Source organism: Benincasa hispida, chromosome 1 (genome assembly GCF_009727055.1).
Source record: "Benincasa hispida cultivar B227 chromosome 1, ASM972705v1, whole genome shotgun sequence".
Lineage (NCBI taxonomy): Eukaryota > Viridiplantae > Streptophyta > Magnoliopsida > Cucurbitales > Cucurbitaceae > Benincasa > Benincasa hispida.
The window spans coordinates 19,606,112-19,623,834 of NC_052349.1; the positions used below are offsets into that span (position 1 = coordinate 19,606,112).

Genomic DNA, 17,723 nt, shown 5'->3' on the forward strand with positions numbered 1-17,723 from the left:
AAATATACATGTTTGTGATCTTATAAAATTTTTATCAAATGAAATATGAAAAATTAAGATCCCATTTGATAATTATTTGATTTTTTTTTTCAGTTTTTTAAATATGAACCTATAAACACCATTTCACCTATAAATTTTTTACTTAATTTTCAAAAACTAAACGATTATCAAACAACATCTAAATAAAATAAGCTTTCTATTGTAATTAAGGAGGTTTGTGCATAAATACAGAACTAAAGTCAACAAATTTCACGAGAAAAGCAACTTTTCAATCCAATATTTACCCCTACAGGGTTTGAATATCTGTATCAAAGAAACAAGTCCTGATGAAAAATACAAGAAGAAGTAGGTTTAACATTTATAATAACAAAAATTATAAAACTTCAAAACAATGTTTTTAACTACCAAAATTCAGTAAGGAAACAATCACATACACACCCCTTTCTCCGGCATATATATATATATATACTGTAGCAGCTCAAAAAATACAAGCCATGAGAACTGGCAGAGCAATGATGCATTTTAAACCACAGATTTCTTGAGTTACTGTCATTTCATGTACCTTCTTCTTGTGTAGAGTGAGCTTAAAGTCTCATTTCTCAGAGTATTAATCTCAGTCAAGTCTCTGAAAATACTCCATATCATCTTCAGTTCCTCAAAGAATGAAAAAATGAACAGCAGCTACAACACAATGTCATCCTTCGCATTCTTTCCTGGCTATTGCTGAATGAACATGAAAACCAGTAGTAGGATTAGGATACTTGGAATGAATGAAGCTAAGTTCCTTCGGCTGTTGTTGGCTGGGAACATTTCTGGAAGCAAGCATTCCTCTCCATTAAAGAACACTTTTGTAGGAAACCCATCTCCAGCAGCCATGTTAAGACCTTGTATGTTCTTCTTTGTAAATGAGATCACAGATTGCTGTTTTCCAGGTACCCGTGGATCTCTTGCCGGGTTTGCCCCGTCTGTTTCTCCTACGAGATAGTTTAGTCCAGGATTACCCTGCATAAAGATAGTATTGTTGGAACCATTCAATTCCAAGGTGGTTGCATTGAACGAGTACATTGCCTGGAAACCAGGTGCTGCTTTGTTCATCTGAACTGCAGCAAACCAATCTGCAAAATTCACTTCGTCCCAGTTGAAGAGAGTGATCCTCGCACTCCATCCGTCCCTATAATCAGTATACAAATGCCAATTGATACTGACGCCACAGTTATCCGCACAAGGCATCGGTTTGGGGGATGGGAAATGTTTCAGACCAGCCCAAGCAACAGCCATAGCGGTCCTATTCTCAAAAGGAACAAGAAGGGCTTCAGGTGGGAGGAGCATTGCAGGGGAGGTTGCATTACATGTACGGGCTGACTTTTGCGAGCATCCACAAGCACACGTTCTGCACGGGATGACAGAATCGTTGTAGTAAGATGAAAACGAAACACAGCACTTCGGCGTGTCACCCTTGGCATGTGTTATATTGCAAACAACCTGCCAGCTCGCTACTGCAGTCGAATTCAGTGGTAAACCACTTGAGTGGGGGAATTCACTAGGACTTACCCTCACTGGCTGGCCACATTTATATGTGGGGTTGAGAATGCCACTGATCTGCCAATTCTGAGGTGGTGTAATCTGGGATCTATTAAGATCCGGTGGCATTTTAAACACTTGCATCTGAAATGCAGAAATTGACTTGCTCGGGTCCATATGAGATGGCAAGATTGTCCCATTTCGACAGCAGAAAGGGATTAACCCGAGAGTGGTGTCATTGGCCTTGGTTGGAGGTAAATCAACAATAGTTGGCCTTCTTTCACAACTTAATACATCGGAAAAGTCCAAGTCCCGATAATAAGTGCCTTGTCTACCAAAGATGCAGTCAGTAGAATCAACAACCGAAGGATAAGCCCCTTTCATTGTATAGATAAACTCATCCCTCATCCAATCCCAGCTCAATTTCCAATAGTCAAGACGACCAAGAGGATTATGGTTAGCAATTGTAACTTGTGCCCAGTAACTTGAATCATATGTCCTTGTCACATCATACATGATCGTTAGATCACCATTTTGACGAGGCAAGAACTCTTCACTGGTTGTGATATTTGTTTTCACGCTTGGATCAGGTATGCAACAGACGTGCATCTCACTCTTTCCTGAAATTTCGAGAAATAAAATTCAAACTCAAACTCAACAACCTCAAGAAATTTCAGACAGAATCAAAAGCAAAAGAGAGCTTCCCCCCCCAAGAAATGAAGGCCCACCGAGAGCTAACCGAACTCCCAATCATAAACAAGCTCAATGTAAAACTTGACATCCAGATTGCAAAAATTACAACTACTCAGAAACTTATCAGAAACTACAGAAAACTAGAATAGATCACCAGAGTCTAGCCTTGTACAAACAAATTAACTAATGCATAACGAGCAGAAAGAAACCCAGATTGTAAAATCTTCCAATAACTGAGAAACTGATCAGAAACTGCAGAAAATTTGGGATAAATCGGTAGAATCTAGGTGGAAGAGAGGGGGTACCCAGCCCAAACAAAGTTAATGTAAAAACAAGCAAAACCCAGATTGCAAGATTGTTCAACTACTTAATAAAAGGCAGGAAATTTGGGGAAAATCACCAGAAACAAAAGAAACAGAGATGGTACCTTGTAGGTTTGGCTTACGGCACAGATATCCATCATTGGCAAGAGATATATTCGAAGGCATCGGACTCTTCGGAGGGGCAACCCCAAATTGGGTCCCAAGTAACTTGACTTGGACTTGCATCTGAGTGATATCCCCAGCAGTTTCAATAGCCGTCTTCAAGTCGGTCATCGGAAAACCAGCGAAGACAGTACCATTGCCAACGTTACCAGGGAAGGAATTACCATCAGCGAGAACAGCGCCGGAGGCCGAGACCAAGAACTCATCGTGTTGAAACCCCACAAAAACCCTCCAAGACTTGAGCTCCGTAAGGCCGTTGTTGAGAACGGAGAGAGTGGACTCGAATCGGTAGGGCTGGTGAGCGAGATCAGTGAGATTTGGGGGAAGCTTGGTTCCTTGATCGAAAGAGTAGGACAAGAAGATGCCATTGCAGGAACCGGCGGCCGGAGGTGGAGCTTGGTCAGTTGGCTGAGAAATCGAAAAGGGTATGGCCGTAAAGATGAGGAAGAGGATGAGATCGGGAAAGGCCATGATTTTGGGGATTCAAGGTTTGTGGGTTTGAAATTTTGAAATGAAATAGAGTAGAATTTAGAGAGAGAAAACGCGTAGATTGAGTGAGAAAGTGATGAACAGCGAAAGAAATGGTGGAGAGGAAATTCAAAGCACGTTGTATATGAAAATTGTTTTGGTGAGGAAAGAAGAAGAATTTTGTATATTAAAATGGCCGTCTTTGTTTGAGCTGTTCAAAAGGACATGGCCAAAAGCCACGAACCACAGGGACGGTCACCGGGAGACTATCCGTTGATTCATTTTGATTTTTGAGTTTTTTTTTCTCCTTTACCTTTTTCTCTCTTTTTTTTCCCCTTTATTATTTATTATTGTTATTATTATTAATATTATTGTTATTTTTTTGTCTGGGGATGGGACGTGAAAAAAAAAAAAAGCAATTATTTTATTTATTTTTGGATTTTCAAAATGAAGCCACCTTTCATTTGAATAATTTTAGAGCCCAAATTTGGATTCGACCAACGGCAAGAATGACAAAAGGTTTTTTTTCCCTTTTAAAAATCGGGAACGTAATATGTATATTGCAAAAAAAAAAAAAAAAAGAAGTTAATTAAAAAAAAGTTTAAATATGTGCAATAAGTTTTGTTCTATTTTAGTGATATATTTTGTCCAAATCTTAATTTTAGTCTTGTTTTGTTCTTTTTTTTTTTTAATTAAATTTGAAAATATGTTCAGGTAATATTTTTTAATGAAAATTAATGTTATTATTTAATTAATTTTGATTAGAAAAATGATTTTAATAAATTAAATTTAAGATTTATTGATAGTACATACACAAATTAAATAATAAGAATATATTATTAAAACCAAGTGATACCTCAAGTTTATGAACTAAAATGATTAAAACTTAAGTGAAGCTCTGATTTGATTTTTTGAGTTTTTGCTTTCTCTCCTCCTTTTCTTTCTTTTTTTTTTCCCTCTTAATTATTATTGTTAATATTAATAATATTATTATTATTTTGTTTTGGGTACAGCATGAAAAACAAAAGAGCAACAATAACAACAACAATAATTACTATTATTATTGACTTTTTTTACATAAAAATTCGAACTTTTCAAATGAAACTACTTTTCATTTAAATAATTTTAGAACCTTCAATTGGGATCTACCATCAGCGAGAATGACGAAAGTTTTCGTATTATCAAGTGGCATCTTGATAATTTTAGTGTTTGTGTTCTTTACATTGACGAAGTTGAGTCTCGTTTAATTTGGCTATTTGAGAATGTGTTGGATCTCTTAGAATATCTTATTGGGATGTAGAACTTAAGTTGTTGTTATTTATCATATTTTAGAGAAGGTGTAATTATTGTGTTGATAAGCTTAATTTTTCTAGGTTGTGTGCTTTTTTGTATGATAATTGTTTTCTTTGTCCAATTTTTTCTCATCTTTTTTGTGTGTTCTGTTTGTGCATTTGCAAAATAAATGTGTATTTTGCAAAAGAAGGAAGCTAATTAAAAAAACAGCTAAAATACTATTTTAGTTAGATTTCATGTTTTATTCTCTACTTTGTCCAAATCTTAAATTTAATTTCAGTCTCTTTATAAATTTTGAAAATATGCCCACATAATATTTTTTATAAAAATTAATATTATTATCTATTCAATTTTGATAAAAAAAAAAAAATTAAAGAACTAACCTTAAGATTTATTTAACAAAAAAAAAAACTTTGGGAGAAATTACATTTTTCACTATATATACTCGACTCACTAGATTAATTTTAAGACCATGGTAGAAAATACCTTTGAATTTTAGGTTTCGTCTAAAAACAATATTTGATTTAGCTTTGGGTTCTAAATTTTTAGAAAAGTCAATGAAAACATTGATAAAATGTAAAAGTAAATAAATATTTTACACTTTTTAAATAAATTAAAGTATTTATAACGTTAAAAATAAAAATTTTAAATTTTTAAATAAATTAAAGTATTTATAATTTTATATTATATTTACGTTAATGATATTTTGTTATTTATTTTTGATGTTTTATGAAATTTTTAGGAGTTGGGTAGTACAAATATTTTATCAATTAAAATTGTTAGGACGAAAGGCGAGGTAGATCAAAATGTGTAATATATCACCTAATCAAATTATTATTATGTTTACTTATTTTTAAAGTTGTATTTAGTTTGAAAGTGTCTCGCCGTAGATTTGATGAGTTCAATCAAAAAATGTCAAAATTCTAGGTAAAGGTGCAATTAATTCTATAAATATTTTCGTTAAAAAAATCTACAAATATTTACAAGTATATCGTTTTCATATCTATTATTTGGTTTGGTCTTTTTTTTTTTTTTTTTCTTTCTTTGGGACTTTGAAACAAAGTTTAAACATGTCCCTAAGTGAAATTTGTATATAATCTCAAGTGATTCAAAGTAGAAAAGGTTTTAGGGTATAAATGAAAATAACATTTAGGATAAATTAGAAAACAAAACTACGTATATGAGATATTTAAAATGGTCAATTATTTGCTTCTAACATGAATAAAATAAGAGTGTAATCCTAACTATAATTGTTCGAGTTAGTAGTTATATTTATTTAAGTCATAGGTTTGAATCTCTACCTTCTATATTTAGATTACAACGCTGGAAGGTTACGTTTTAAAAGTATTGAGACTACATTAAGTCATTTAGAGTTTGTTTAATTTTTTTGCAATGTCATATATTGTGGGTGGATTCTGGAATCAAGGGTAAAATGCTCAACAGATAGCAAACAAAGGAGAGAAGAGCAAGCTCAAAAGACATATGAGCCTAGTCATCCTTGGCCAAGCCGAGGTCAAACACATCAATAAGGGTCCGGGGTTGATGAGCCCAACATAAACTTAACCAAAAAGGGACATGACCCTAAAAGCGTAACTAAAAATGTTGGACTGGTCAACCTCGGTTCAAGGAGAATCCAGGAACAAACAACCCAAAAACCCTAATAAGATAAACAATATGGGGAGGATCGAAGTCTATAAATACATCATTATAACTCAATATGAGGTAACTTAAACTTCCAAGTTCTTCTCTATTTCACAATTCTCTTACTGACTTAGGCATTTGAGCCCCTTTTTCTTTATTTTGCAGGTCCTCTCTTCCCTAAATTACAAATTTACCATTAATGTCGCGTGAAGGTCAGATGCACTTTCCCTTGGCTAAAATTTGGCATCAACAATTGTCGCTGTCTGTAGGGACGAGAGTGATCTACCAATGAAAAATTAAGAGTCTTTGCAAAATATAAGAAATAAAGGCTACGATGGACTAGTTCCCATAAATCATTATAAAGAAGAAATTTTGAAGATGAAAGTCATAGGTGAATTAGATCCCCATGAACAAAATCAAAGTAAGGCAATGTGTTGGAGAGTCGAAGTTGAGTTCAAAACGACATAGGCCAAGGCCGACACTACCAATGTCGAGGATGAGGTCGAGGCTGGGACTATCAAGGCAAAAATCGGAGCGATCAATGCCGAGACCGAAGCAACCAATGCAGAGACCAAAAAACTAAGGTTGAGGCTACCATTGTTGAGGCAAAGGATATCAAATTAAGGCCAAGCAAACCAAATTGAGGCAAAGAGCCAAATCTGAGGTTGAGGCTCAAAATTATTAATGGAAAGTGAAGTTATGACCAAAATTTCATAGGGAACTGGACGAGGCCAACCCTAAGTGCACCAAGGAACAATATTTTCATTGTCCAAACACATCCAAGTACACCATGCGCACTATAGAAGATGGCTAAGATGGAGGCTAAGGTTGAGGCCGACCTTGAGCACACAAGGGCTAGAGATCACCCCATCCTAATGTCTAGGATTTTATGTGAACTTTAAGTGTCCAGGGTTGAGGTTGAGGTCAATGTCGAGGCTGACTTATTGAGGTCGAGGTCAAATTATTCGACAAAATTACGAAGTGACATAAGAAAGAATATACCAAGTGGAGTCGAGATTGTTAACTCATAACTACAAAATAACTACAAAATAGCCAAACCTCGAGCTGAAAATGGCAACTAAGAACAAAAGTGGGCAAGGGAGCTGGCTTAAGATTGGCCCAAGCTAGCATGCCCGCCTTTGGCCAAGGCCGAGGCCGACCCTTGCCAAATGCCTAGACAAGTTTTACGCATATACCAACCCAAGAGATAATTTTAGGATTGGGGTGCAGTAAAAAGAAGACGCTCGGTTGAGGCCAAGGTCGAGGTTGACCTTTGTCAAGTGCTTAACGGTGTAAGTTTTATGCATGTCCTAACCCAAGAAATCATCTAAGGCTTAGAGTATTTCCAAAAGAAGAAGTTCGGCCTCTACCAATGATAAATTTGGTGCTCTTCTTGACCTATTAAGTTATCTAGATAACATGAAGTGACTCCAATAATGGTAACGACCATGCATGGCAATGACTCCAAACGACAATGTCGATGACAAGTACAGAAGAAGATGTGAGCAAGACGCAACTTCCTATTCATGGAGTTAGTATTGAGAACTTAATGGGAGTGATTATGAGTGAGATATGATGAGGGTGCTACATATGTGCAAACCTAGCTGGGATACACCGGTGCACCTGCTGATCCACGCCATAAAAATGAGGGGGGGGGGGGGAGGGGAGGAAGATTTCACCTTCCCTTTGTTCTTTTGGTTATATTAATGAGATTGGGAGTGGGATATAATGAGGGTGCTATGTGTGTGTCAATCTAGTTGAGATACATTGGTACACCTACTGAACCACACCCTAGGAAAAATGGGGGAATAGTTCATCTTCCCTTTTGTTCTTTTTGTTATATTAATGAATTATTGAGATATAGATATAATGAGAGTGCTATATATATGTTGACCTAGTTGAGATACATTGGTGCACCTACTAAACCACACCCTAGGAAAAAAAAGCAAAAGAGGCAAAAAGTTTCAGAATGATGGAATTCTTTAGCTTTTTACACCAAGAAATTTTTACTCAAAATGGTTTAATATGAGCACAATGTGCATTGAAGATTATTGTGATAACGTAAAGACATTGTCATCATTTAGCAGTTTTTATGGACAGTTTTGAAGAAATCTATGTTTCACCAATGATAGGAATATATTCGAATCAAATTGATGTTTACCAAATATTCTTCCATAGCATCTTAAAATTATGTTAATTTATGATGTTAACCTGGAACTGCGTAAAATAGAAGGTCAAGGCCGACCTTTTGAATAGGGAAGCCGAAGTCAACCCAAGTCAAAGGAAGATCAAGGCTGACCATATGAATAGGAAAACCGAGGTCAATCAAAATAAAAGGGAGGTTAAAGTCAACCCTATGAATAAAGAAGTCGAGACCAACCAAGTTAAAGTGAAGCTGAGGCTAACCCAAGTCAAATGGAAGCCGAAGATGATCCAAACAAAAGAGAGGTTAAGACTAGCCCAATTAAGCAACGAAATAAAGATCCACTCATTCATTGATAAAGCCATACAACAAGTATTAAGGAAGGAGAAACTAAACATCCAAAAAAATAACCAATACGAAAAAAAATATAAAACCAGCAAATAGAACAACATAGTAGCCAAGAAGAGCCTCAAGCATTAGCATCAACATTATTATCAAAATAGTGAAAAGCATAAAGGATCCTCACGCAAAGTTTCAAAATCCTGAGTTGAAATCCTGCATTTTGGTATAAGTTTCTGTTTTCATAAATTTCTATTCAAGATACGCAATGTCGGAAAGAAGAGATTCAACTCTTTGAGTTTAATATAAAGAGTGGAAATGTTGGCTTTGGAAGATTGAATATCTACCTGAGAGTCATAAAAAAATGGTTGAGGTGAGCAATGTTAGATTTAGCCTGAGTTAAATTCTTCATGAGGTACATGAGATTCCATCAAATAGTTGATACAGTTAGCCATGCTCATGGTCAAAGTAGTGATACGAGAGTAGGACTGAGGAAGGAAAGACAAAGGAGGCCATTTAAAGTTAACAACCTAAAATGGTCGACCCTACCTTAATAAAAGTCAAGGACAACCGAAAAATAAGAGGGTTGAGGTCGAGATCGAGGAAAGAACTTAAGAGATAGAAGATGACGAAACCATGAGGGGAAGTGAGTCCAAGAGAAACTAGTATGTGTTAGAACTAAAGTAGGACCAAAGCGATGATATTTATCAAGGCGAGAAATAGAGTCCAAGAAAGAAGCTATACTAGAAGTGTTAAGGTTGGTGCCCTAAATCTCGTAGGGTCCTATAGTTTATAATTGTATTATACAAACAATTTATTTATTTAATAAATATGAGATGTTTTATTTGACTTTTAGTAGCATTAAACCTACAAACCAATAAACTAACATCCAAGGTTATCATTTGTAGCTTAGACATGTATGTAGAGACATATAGGTGGATCATATTTAAGTAATAACCTAAATGGTCTGTAGTAGATGGATAAGGTTGGATACTTAATCCTAGTGACACTCCAAGTATGACCGACTTTGTAAATGTTACAATTATTGTAAAGTGCTACAAATGATCTAATCCTGATAATTCATGTCGAGATATGTGAGCGGGGGTATTCTATACAAAGGAGTTTGTATAATACCAAACCACGCAATGACTAGTCTCATTATATAACACCGTTCATAATAGAGGTTTATATTTCACCAGGATGACTATAGGTGACATGACCTGAATCCTGAGTGAGTTATGAACTCTTGCCTATGAAGACAGTCCTTTTATTTGTATGGGTGAGAGTGGTTAGATTATCAACTCAACAAGCCTACTATTTTTTGGGATTCATATGATTGGAAAACACAGCTACACAAGACAAAATTCACTCCTTCCCTGAGGTCAAGGTAAGTAGATAAATTACTCTCTTAAGAGCTGATTTCGAGGCTTGAATAATGTGGCGCCACACCCTTTCTTGGCTGAGAAGGGTTTAGTCATATTTGGACTATGATTTATTATTCATTAGAGGGATCAGTGGTACTTAAGGTTAAGGAGTTAGATATAACTACAGGTGAAAAATGGTAATTTAGGCCTAGTTGTATTTACGAGCAATTTATGAAGGGTCATCGCATTGTTGATTGGTTATATCCAATGGACACAGAGATATATCTGTAGTGCAAAGAGTGCAGTTGTTGGTTTTTAACGGATTGTCCGAGAGTTAATGGATGTTGACTAATATAATTAAAGGAATTTAATTAATTATTCAAGTACCATTTGAGCTTCAAGCTACAAGTCTATAAGGTCCCCTTTATAGCTCAACAGGGATTAAATGAGAATTGATTTTGGATTAATTTGAATCGTTCAAATTAATTGAGAGAATTGATTATATGTGATATAATTAATTTAATTTAATTATATATGATATAATTACTATAATATATTTAATACATTATAAAGTTTATTTGAGAGGAAATAAATATTTGAATATGATTCAAATATTAATTATTTGAATTTGATTTATATAATTAAATTTAATATAAATAGGATTTATATTAAATATATTTATTGAGAGAATTAAAATTATAGATTATATTGCATGTGACACAATATTAAACCATATGTTATATGTTATATATGATATAATACACACACATATATACACACACATATATACACATAAATTAAATTTATTTATTTTAATTTTTGAAATTAAGGGAGGGAAATAACTTCCATCTCCTATCCTTTTTCAACTTACGTAGTGAGTGGGGTTTTGGTTGGGATTTTTTTTTCTTCTCCTTCTTCGTTTTGACAGAGGAGAGAAACACACATAATAGTCTTGAGATTTTTGTTTTTCTGAATCCCTCTTCTCCTCTCTAATTATATATATATATATAACAAATATAACCTATGGTTTAATATTGTCATATACACTATAATCTCTAGTCTTAATTCTCTCAACAAAGATATTTAATAAAAATCTTATTATATTAAATTTAATTATATGAATCCAATTCATACAATTAATATTTGAATCATATTCAAATATTTATTTCCTCTCAAATAAACTTTATAATGTATCAAATACATTATAGTAATTATATTATATATAATCAAATTAAATTAATTATATCAGATATAAATAATTTCCTCAATTAATTTAAACAATTCACATTAATCCATGATTATCATTTAATCCCCATTGAGCTACAGAGAGGATCCTTTATAGGTACGAGATATTGCACATAAAAAATTGTATGATTAGAAAAATGAGGAATCAAGCAAGGCAACTCCAACAAGGAAAAAAGAATGATAGCAACTTACTATATTCCCTATACCTTGTTGGAACTACATAATAAGAGCCTTCCGGGCCAAGAGAGGTCTAGTTTCTGCTACCCAAAATCAGTTATTTTTCTAGTTATTTATAGAGAATGGACTATTTACAACAACTCCACCTATTAGGAACAATTTTATCTAGGGCTAGTTGAACCAATGCCAGGAAACTTTGGAGGAAAAGTCGAATTGATTTCCATCATAGTAATCATCAAAATCGTCAAAGGTAATTAAGTAATAGTTATCATCACTAGTCATATGAAAGGAATTTCAGATAGGAAGATACTAAAAAGAAGAAAGTGTGAAGGAAAGAAAACCCACCTTAAGAAAGTTGGACTTAAGAGGAATGAAGAGATGAGGTATGTGCCATTGGGGGCTTAGGATGGTAATATAGAGAGTTGAAGAAGTGAGGGATTAGCCTCGGGATGAAGGCCAAGGAAGAGGGTGAAGACAACTTTGTTTCAAGAAAAGAAAAAAACAGAAGAAAATGTGAGAAAGGAAAGATTAAAGCCAAGATAAGAAGCCTAGAAGATGCTCCCTAGAGCTTAACAAGAAAACATAAGAGTCTAACTTCCAAAGTAATATGATATCACAATGCCCAAGCATGGGAGGCAAGAGAAAACATGATACAACAATTCTAGAACATCATGAGGGACAACGAAATAGGTAAAGAGGGGAAAGTTCAATTCCAAAGATGCAAGTTTGGAGACACCCAAGTCTGGTCGGCGTTGGTTCATAGCAGACCAAAGAGAGGGTGACATGTGGCACCAGAAAAATTGAAGGCAAATTTTGTGAATAGTAGTAGAAGTTGAAGCAACTTAATTGACAATGGTAAGATAGCTGTAGTCGGAAGGGTAAAGCAGCAAAGAGTATCGATATAGAGAGGCTACAAACTAGACAAAGAACCAAGGAAGTAAAAACAATAGTATTGGCACATCATGAAGTGATGGATCAAAGGAAAAAGAATAGAAGATAAACAAAATACATGTGAAAAGTTTGTTTTGAATAAATTTAAAAAATCTAAGAAAATAGTGATGCATGGTCGGCCTTGGCCCATAGCCAACCAAAGAAGGTCTAGAAATCAACATCATATAGGGGCTTTAAACCAGCTAGTTCAATAATATCAACCAAAGGAATGAAGAACTACATAACGAATTGAGACAAGAAGCAACAATGAGATGGGAAAAGCAATAGAAAATAGATGACAGGAAAGAAAGGAATGCCAGGAAGTCAAGATTTAACTAGGTAGTATTCCAGGCCAACTCCTGATCCAGGGACCACTCAAAATTACTTGAGCAATAATCTATTGTTGGGGCCTATCCTGGAAGTGGACCTAACACGATTTGGTGCATAACTTCGTCACGAGATGAAGAAGCGTGTTGAAAAATCGATTGAACCCCAAAAAAGTTTGGATTTGTGATTGTCTAAGTGTTAGAAAGAAAGAAGGAACAAAACTTGGTAGAAAAAACAAGTAAGTCGAGAGTGAGGAGGAAGAGCGTTAGGGTTGATGGGAAAATTAGACAAAATTGGACAAAATTAGGATTAATTAAGGTGTCCCTAACCTTAATTTAAGTTTTAGTGGATATCAATAAGATGTTTTGACCTTGGAATTGAATTAATTTGGAATCTTAAGTTAATTTTTAAAGTAATTAAAAGATAAAATTGCAAAGTAAACCCTATACTGGGTCAAATTAGGGTTTGGGGAAGGTTTAAATGAAATTAGTTACATTTGAAAATTGGTTTGCAAGCTCAGATTTGATTTTGAGTACAGGATGTGTTAAGAGTTGGGATGTTAGATGAACAAAGAGAAGTTATGCTTAACGTCTTCACACTGTGTTCTAGATTAGAGGAGAAATCTGGAACGGGGTACGACAGGCTTGATAGGCTCAACAACCCCTAGCAAGTCTGAAATAAGTTTTATGATGGGGAGGTGTAGAGTTTGAAGGGGAGATTGTACTCCCAAGATAGGTTCCGAGAATTAAAATTTGCAACTAAAAGCCTAGAAAATCACAAACCCTAACTTAGGAGTGAAGGCTAATGTTGTGGGTGGATTCTGGAATAAAGGGTAAAATGGTCAATGAACAACAAACAAATGAGAGAAGAGAAAGCCCAAAAGAAAGATGGGCTTGATCGACCTTGGCCAAGCCGAGGCCGAGCCCATCAATAAGGGCCCAAGGTTGATGAGCCCAACATAAGCTTAGCCAAAAAAGGATGGAATCCTAAAAGCACTAAGTAAGAATGTTAAACTGGTCAATCTCGGCCCTATGAGAATCCAGGAACGGTCGGCTTAAAAACCCTAATAAGGAATAAAAGAAGGATTGAAGCCTATAAATACATCATTATAACTCCATTTGAGGTAATTTAAACTTCTAAGTTATTCTCTATTTCATAATTCTCTTACTGGCTTTTGCACTAGAACCCATTTTTCTTTGTTTTGCAAGTCCTCTCTTCCCCAAATTACAAATTTACTGTTGATGCTGCGTGAAGATCAGGTGCACTTTTCCTTGGCAAAAAATTGGCATCAACATCATACATTTCTATTACTTAATTCAAGTCAAAATCTTAGAAAAAAAAATATATTTTAAGTGATCCAATTTTTTCTTTTTTAGTATATGCATTTTTAAATTTTAAATTTTAAAATGCATAATTATATTAAAAAATAAAAATGTTAATAAATATAATATTCTAGATTAAAGATTAAACTGATTTTTGTTAAATTAAAATATAAAAAATGCTATATATAATGCGAAATTAAATTAATCTTTGTTAAATTGATATTACTATATAATAATTAGAGGGATTTTAAAAAATAGAAATGTAATGACCCGACTTCTTAGACTCAAGCTAGGTTGTTACTAAACACATCAATGCATGGAAGTTAAAACGACATCCTTTTTATTGCGAAATAAATGCTAAATAAATAAGGTAACTTAAAAGATCTTCATTAAATTCAAATATTGAAATCAAATGATAGGGTACCCATAAGTCATAAATGGAAATAAACAAGTCTGAAAACAAATCTCAAACAATAAGTTTCAAATGTCAAGACTGAAAGTGAAAAACATAAAATATGAGCGGAAGCATTAAAAATGGTCCCCAGTGGCTCGTTCGTGGATTCCTCTTATCATTCACCGTTGCGTCCCTACCCTTACCTGAAACATAAACATGAGAAAGGGTGAGTTAAAATACTTAGTAAGTAACCCCACTACTGGGGTTAAGCTAGACATCTATGTCCTCTAGATACCTACCTTCCGTGGAATATATGAACTGCTTTAGTCCTCATGGGACACATAAATACATGAAAAACTTATTTCTATCCTACTGTAGTTATGTATGCCCACTATCTTTAGTAAGTCCCGTAGGACCCACAACCTTTGGTGAATCCCGAAGGAAATACAACCTCTGGTGAATCTCGAAGGAAACACAACCTCTGGTGAATCTCGAAGGAAACACAACCTCTGGTGAATCTTGAAGGAAACACAACTCCTGGTGATTCCCGAAGGAAACACAACCCTCGATGAATCCTAAAGGAAACACTCCCAAAGGAAATACAATCTCTGGTGAATCCCGAAGGAAACACAATATCTGGTGGGCATCTAACTAATCAGTAAGGATACTATCACAGTCTCAACATCACAAGTATCACAACATAGTTCTATAACATACACATACACCTCAACATCATGGCTCTACAACATACATATATGCCTCAATATCCTCATATCAAATACAACCTCATGGAATCAAGTATCATCTCATGCTAGCATGCAAGTATCTATGTGCACAAATAAATCTTTTAGATCCTCATACAAGAACATACATCACTCATACAATACTATCCATCTATCATGCTATCGTTCTGTCATAATATTCATCTATCATGCTAGCATATATCTAGTATCTGGCCCGTGGGCAGTTCCAGTAATAAGATTACTTACTTCGATACTAGATTCAGATATCGATCCAAGCGGCAGTCTTCAATAATCATTCTTTGAATTCAATTCCTCAACGAAGCCTGACCAACAACCACCCTCAAGATTCCAATCTCTAAATTCTTCCTTCAATCAGACCTTGCTTCCAACTTTTAATCCTTTTCTCCCATAAAATTTTTAATTCACAAAGAATTTAACTCACCCCTTCCACAATGAAATTAATTCTTGACATTAATTTCAAATTATATTTGTGTGACATAACCCATTTCTAAAACGAAATTAATTCTTGACATTAATTTCAAATTAAATTTGTGTGACATAATCCCCTTCCAAAATGAAAATAATTCTTGACATTAATTTCAAATTAAATTTGTGTAACATAACCCCTTTCCAAAATGAAATTAATTCCTGCCATTAATTTTCAAATCGAATAATTTCAACGTCAATCCATTAATTTCCAAATTGAATAATTTCAACGTCAATTCATTAATTTCAAAATTAAATAATTTCAACGTCAATAATTAAATTCCCACGGTTACACTTAAGTCCAAAAATTCCCTCAAATAAAAATTACTGAAATTACATAAATATAAAAATTCGGGGTGTTACATTCTTCCCTCCTTAAAGAACTTTCGTCCTCGAAAGTTCATTCCTGAAAAAGCTTCGGGTACTGGGTCTTCATCTCATTCTTTTGCTCCCAGGCAACCTCCTTGAATTGGTGATTCTGCCACAGGACTTTCACAAATGCAATCTCACTGCGGCGCAATGTCTTTACCTCTTTGGCGAGAATCTCTACAGGTTTCTCCTCGTAGCTCAAGTTGTCATTCAACTACAAGAGCTCAAAGTCAACTACATGGGAGAGGTCTGTTACATACTTTCTCAGCATCGAAACATGGAAGACATTGTGAACTAAAGAAAGTGATAGACACAATGCCAATCGGTAAGCTACGAGACCAATTCACTCCAAGACCTTGAAAGATATAAATAAACCTCGGGCTCAGCTTCTCTTTCCTTCCAAATCTCAAAACACCCTTCATATGTGCCACCTTTAAGAACACTTTATCACCAGCCTCAAATTCTAGGTCCTTACGTCTCACGTCGACGTGGCTATTATGTCTGCTCTGAGTCGTTTGCATATGAGCCTTGATCTTTTGTATTGCCTCATTTGTGGCTTGCACTAGCTCAAGTCCTAGCAATTTCCTCTCTTCTACCTCATCCCAACACACGGGAGACCTACAGCTCTTCCTATAGAGGGCTTCAAACGGCGACATGCCAATGGTAGCCGGATAACTGTTATTATATGAATTCCATCGAATGCAGGTGAGAGTCTCAATTCCCTAAAAGCTCTAACGCATAAGTGCACAACATATCCTCCAATGTCTTGTCCAACCGTTCTTTCCGACCATCAGCCTGTGGATGAAAAGCTGTACTAAAATCCAATTGAGTACCCAATGCTAACTGGGGACTCATCTAAAAACCAGATGTAAAATGAGGGTTACTATTTGACATAGCTGAAACTAGTATCAAAAGAGGTATGACAACCCCTTCCATTTATAACTATGAAACTTAAGATGCTGAAAACCAACAATACTTTAACATGTTCAAGCTGAGAACTATGAAAACTATCGTAAGCTTAAGAAAGTCTTATCCACTAAAAACATATATCTGAGCTTGTCATTCTATCACAGGGAAAACTTCATGTGTAGTGGAAAAACTGGTCATGCTATATAATGTGTCATCTAAAGATACGTACCAGAACAAATTTGCTCAACTGAAAACTGCTTCTGCTTTAGAAGCGCTGACTATGATGTCTTTGTTAGGGTCTACATGTCTAAGAATAACTCTGTCTAATTAGGTCTCACATTCATGAGAAACTCATCATGAGGCTCTATACTTTTATGGGCTATAAAACTTACTTGAACCAATCCTCATATTATCCTTTAGCCATAAAACAATCACATATCATTACTTAGACCCTGTTGCAGATGAGTCTAAAATGCCCTCTGAAAATGAGGTTTTGAAATTCCTGGATGCTAAAGTATTAGTCAATTGATAACACATTTCCATAACCTTTTAATAATCGTAATTGATCCCCGAAGTTAGTTTTTACGATAAAACCTTTTTGATTCATAAGTCATAGCTTGAATTGCTCGTACTCCCTAGAGCTAGTTAACTCATTGCCCATGCAAGGGAAAACATACTATCCTATACTGCTCCAAACCTACCTATAGCAACTTCTTGTTATCAACTTAACTTTATTACAAGTCTATCCCTTATGCCAATGGTGATATTGGAAGATCCAACTTACTTACTTTTGTGCATATACCACTTTTGTCTACCTTAAGCTGGATTAAGTTCCTTTTTCAATCAAATTGATGGTCTTGCTAGTTCATGTTTT

The 17,723-nt window shown here is 34.9% G+C and overlaps 2 protein-coding genes across 2 annotated transcripts; both read right to left on the reverse strand.

Moving 5' to 3' along the window:
• Positions 1-334: 334 nt before the first annotated feature.
• LOC120091174 (COBRA-like protein 7) lies at positions 335-3,462 on the reverse strand. The gene is made up of 2 exons (XM_039049077.1): positions 2,642-3,462; positions 335-2,141 (listed from the first exon to the last, which is right to left on the reverse strand). The coding sequence occupies exons 1-2, from the start codon at positions 3,168-3,170 to the stop codon at positions 718-720; spliced, it is 1,953 nt and encodes a 650-aa protein (XP_038905005.1). The 5' UTR covers positions 3,171-3,462; the 3' UTR covers positions 335-717.
• A 12,509-nt stretch (positions 3,463-15,971) lies between these two features.
• Positions 15,972-16,596, reverse strand: LOC120076244. The gene is made up of 2 exons (XM_039030009.1): positions 16,201-16,596; positions 15,972-16,154 (listed from the first exon to the last, which is right to left on the reverse strand). The coding sequence occupies exons 1-2, from the start codon at positions 16,594-16,596 to the stop codon at positions 15,972-15,974; spliced, it is 579 nt and encodes a 192-aa protein (XP_038885937.1).
• Positions 16,597-17,723: the final 1,127 nt, after the last annotated feature.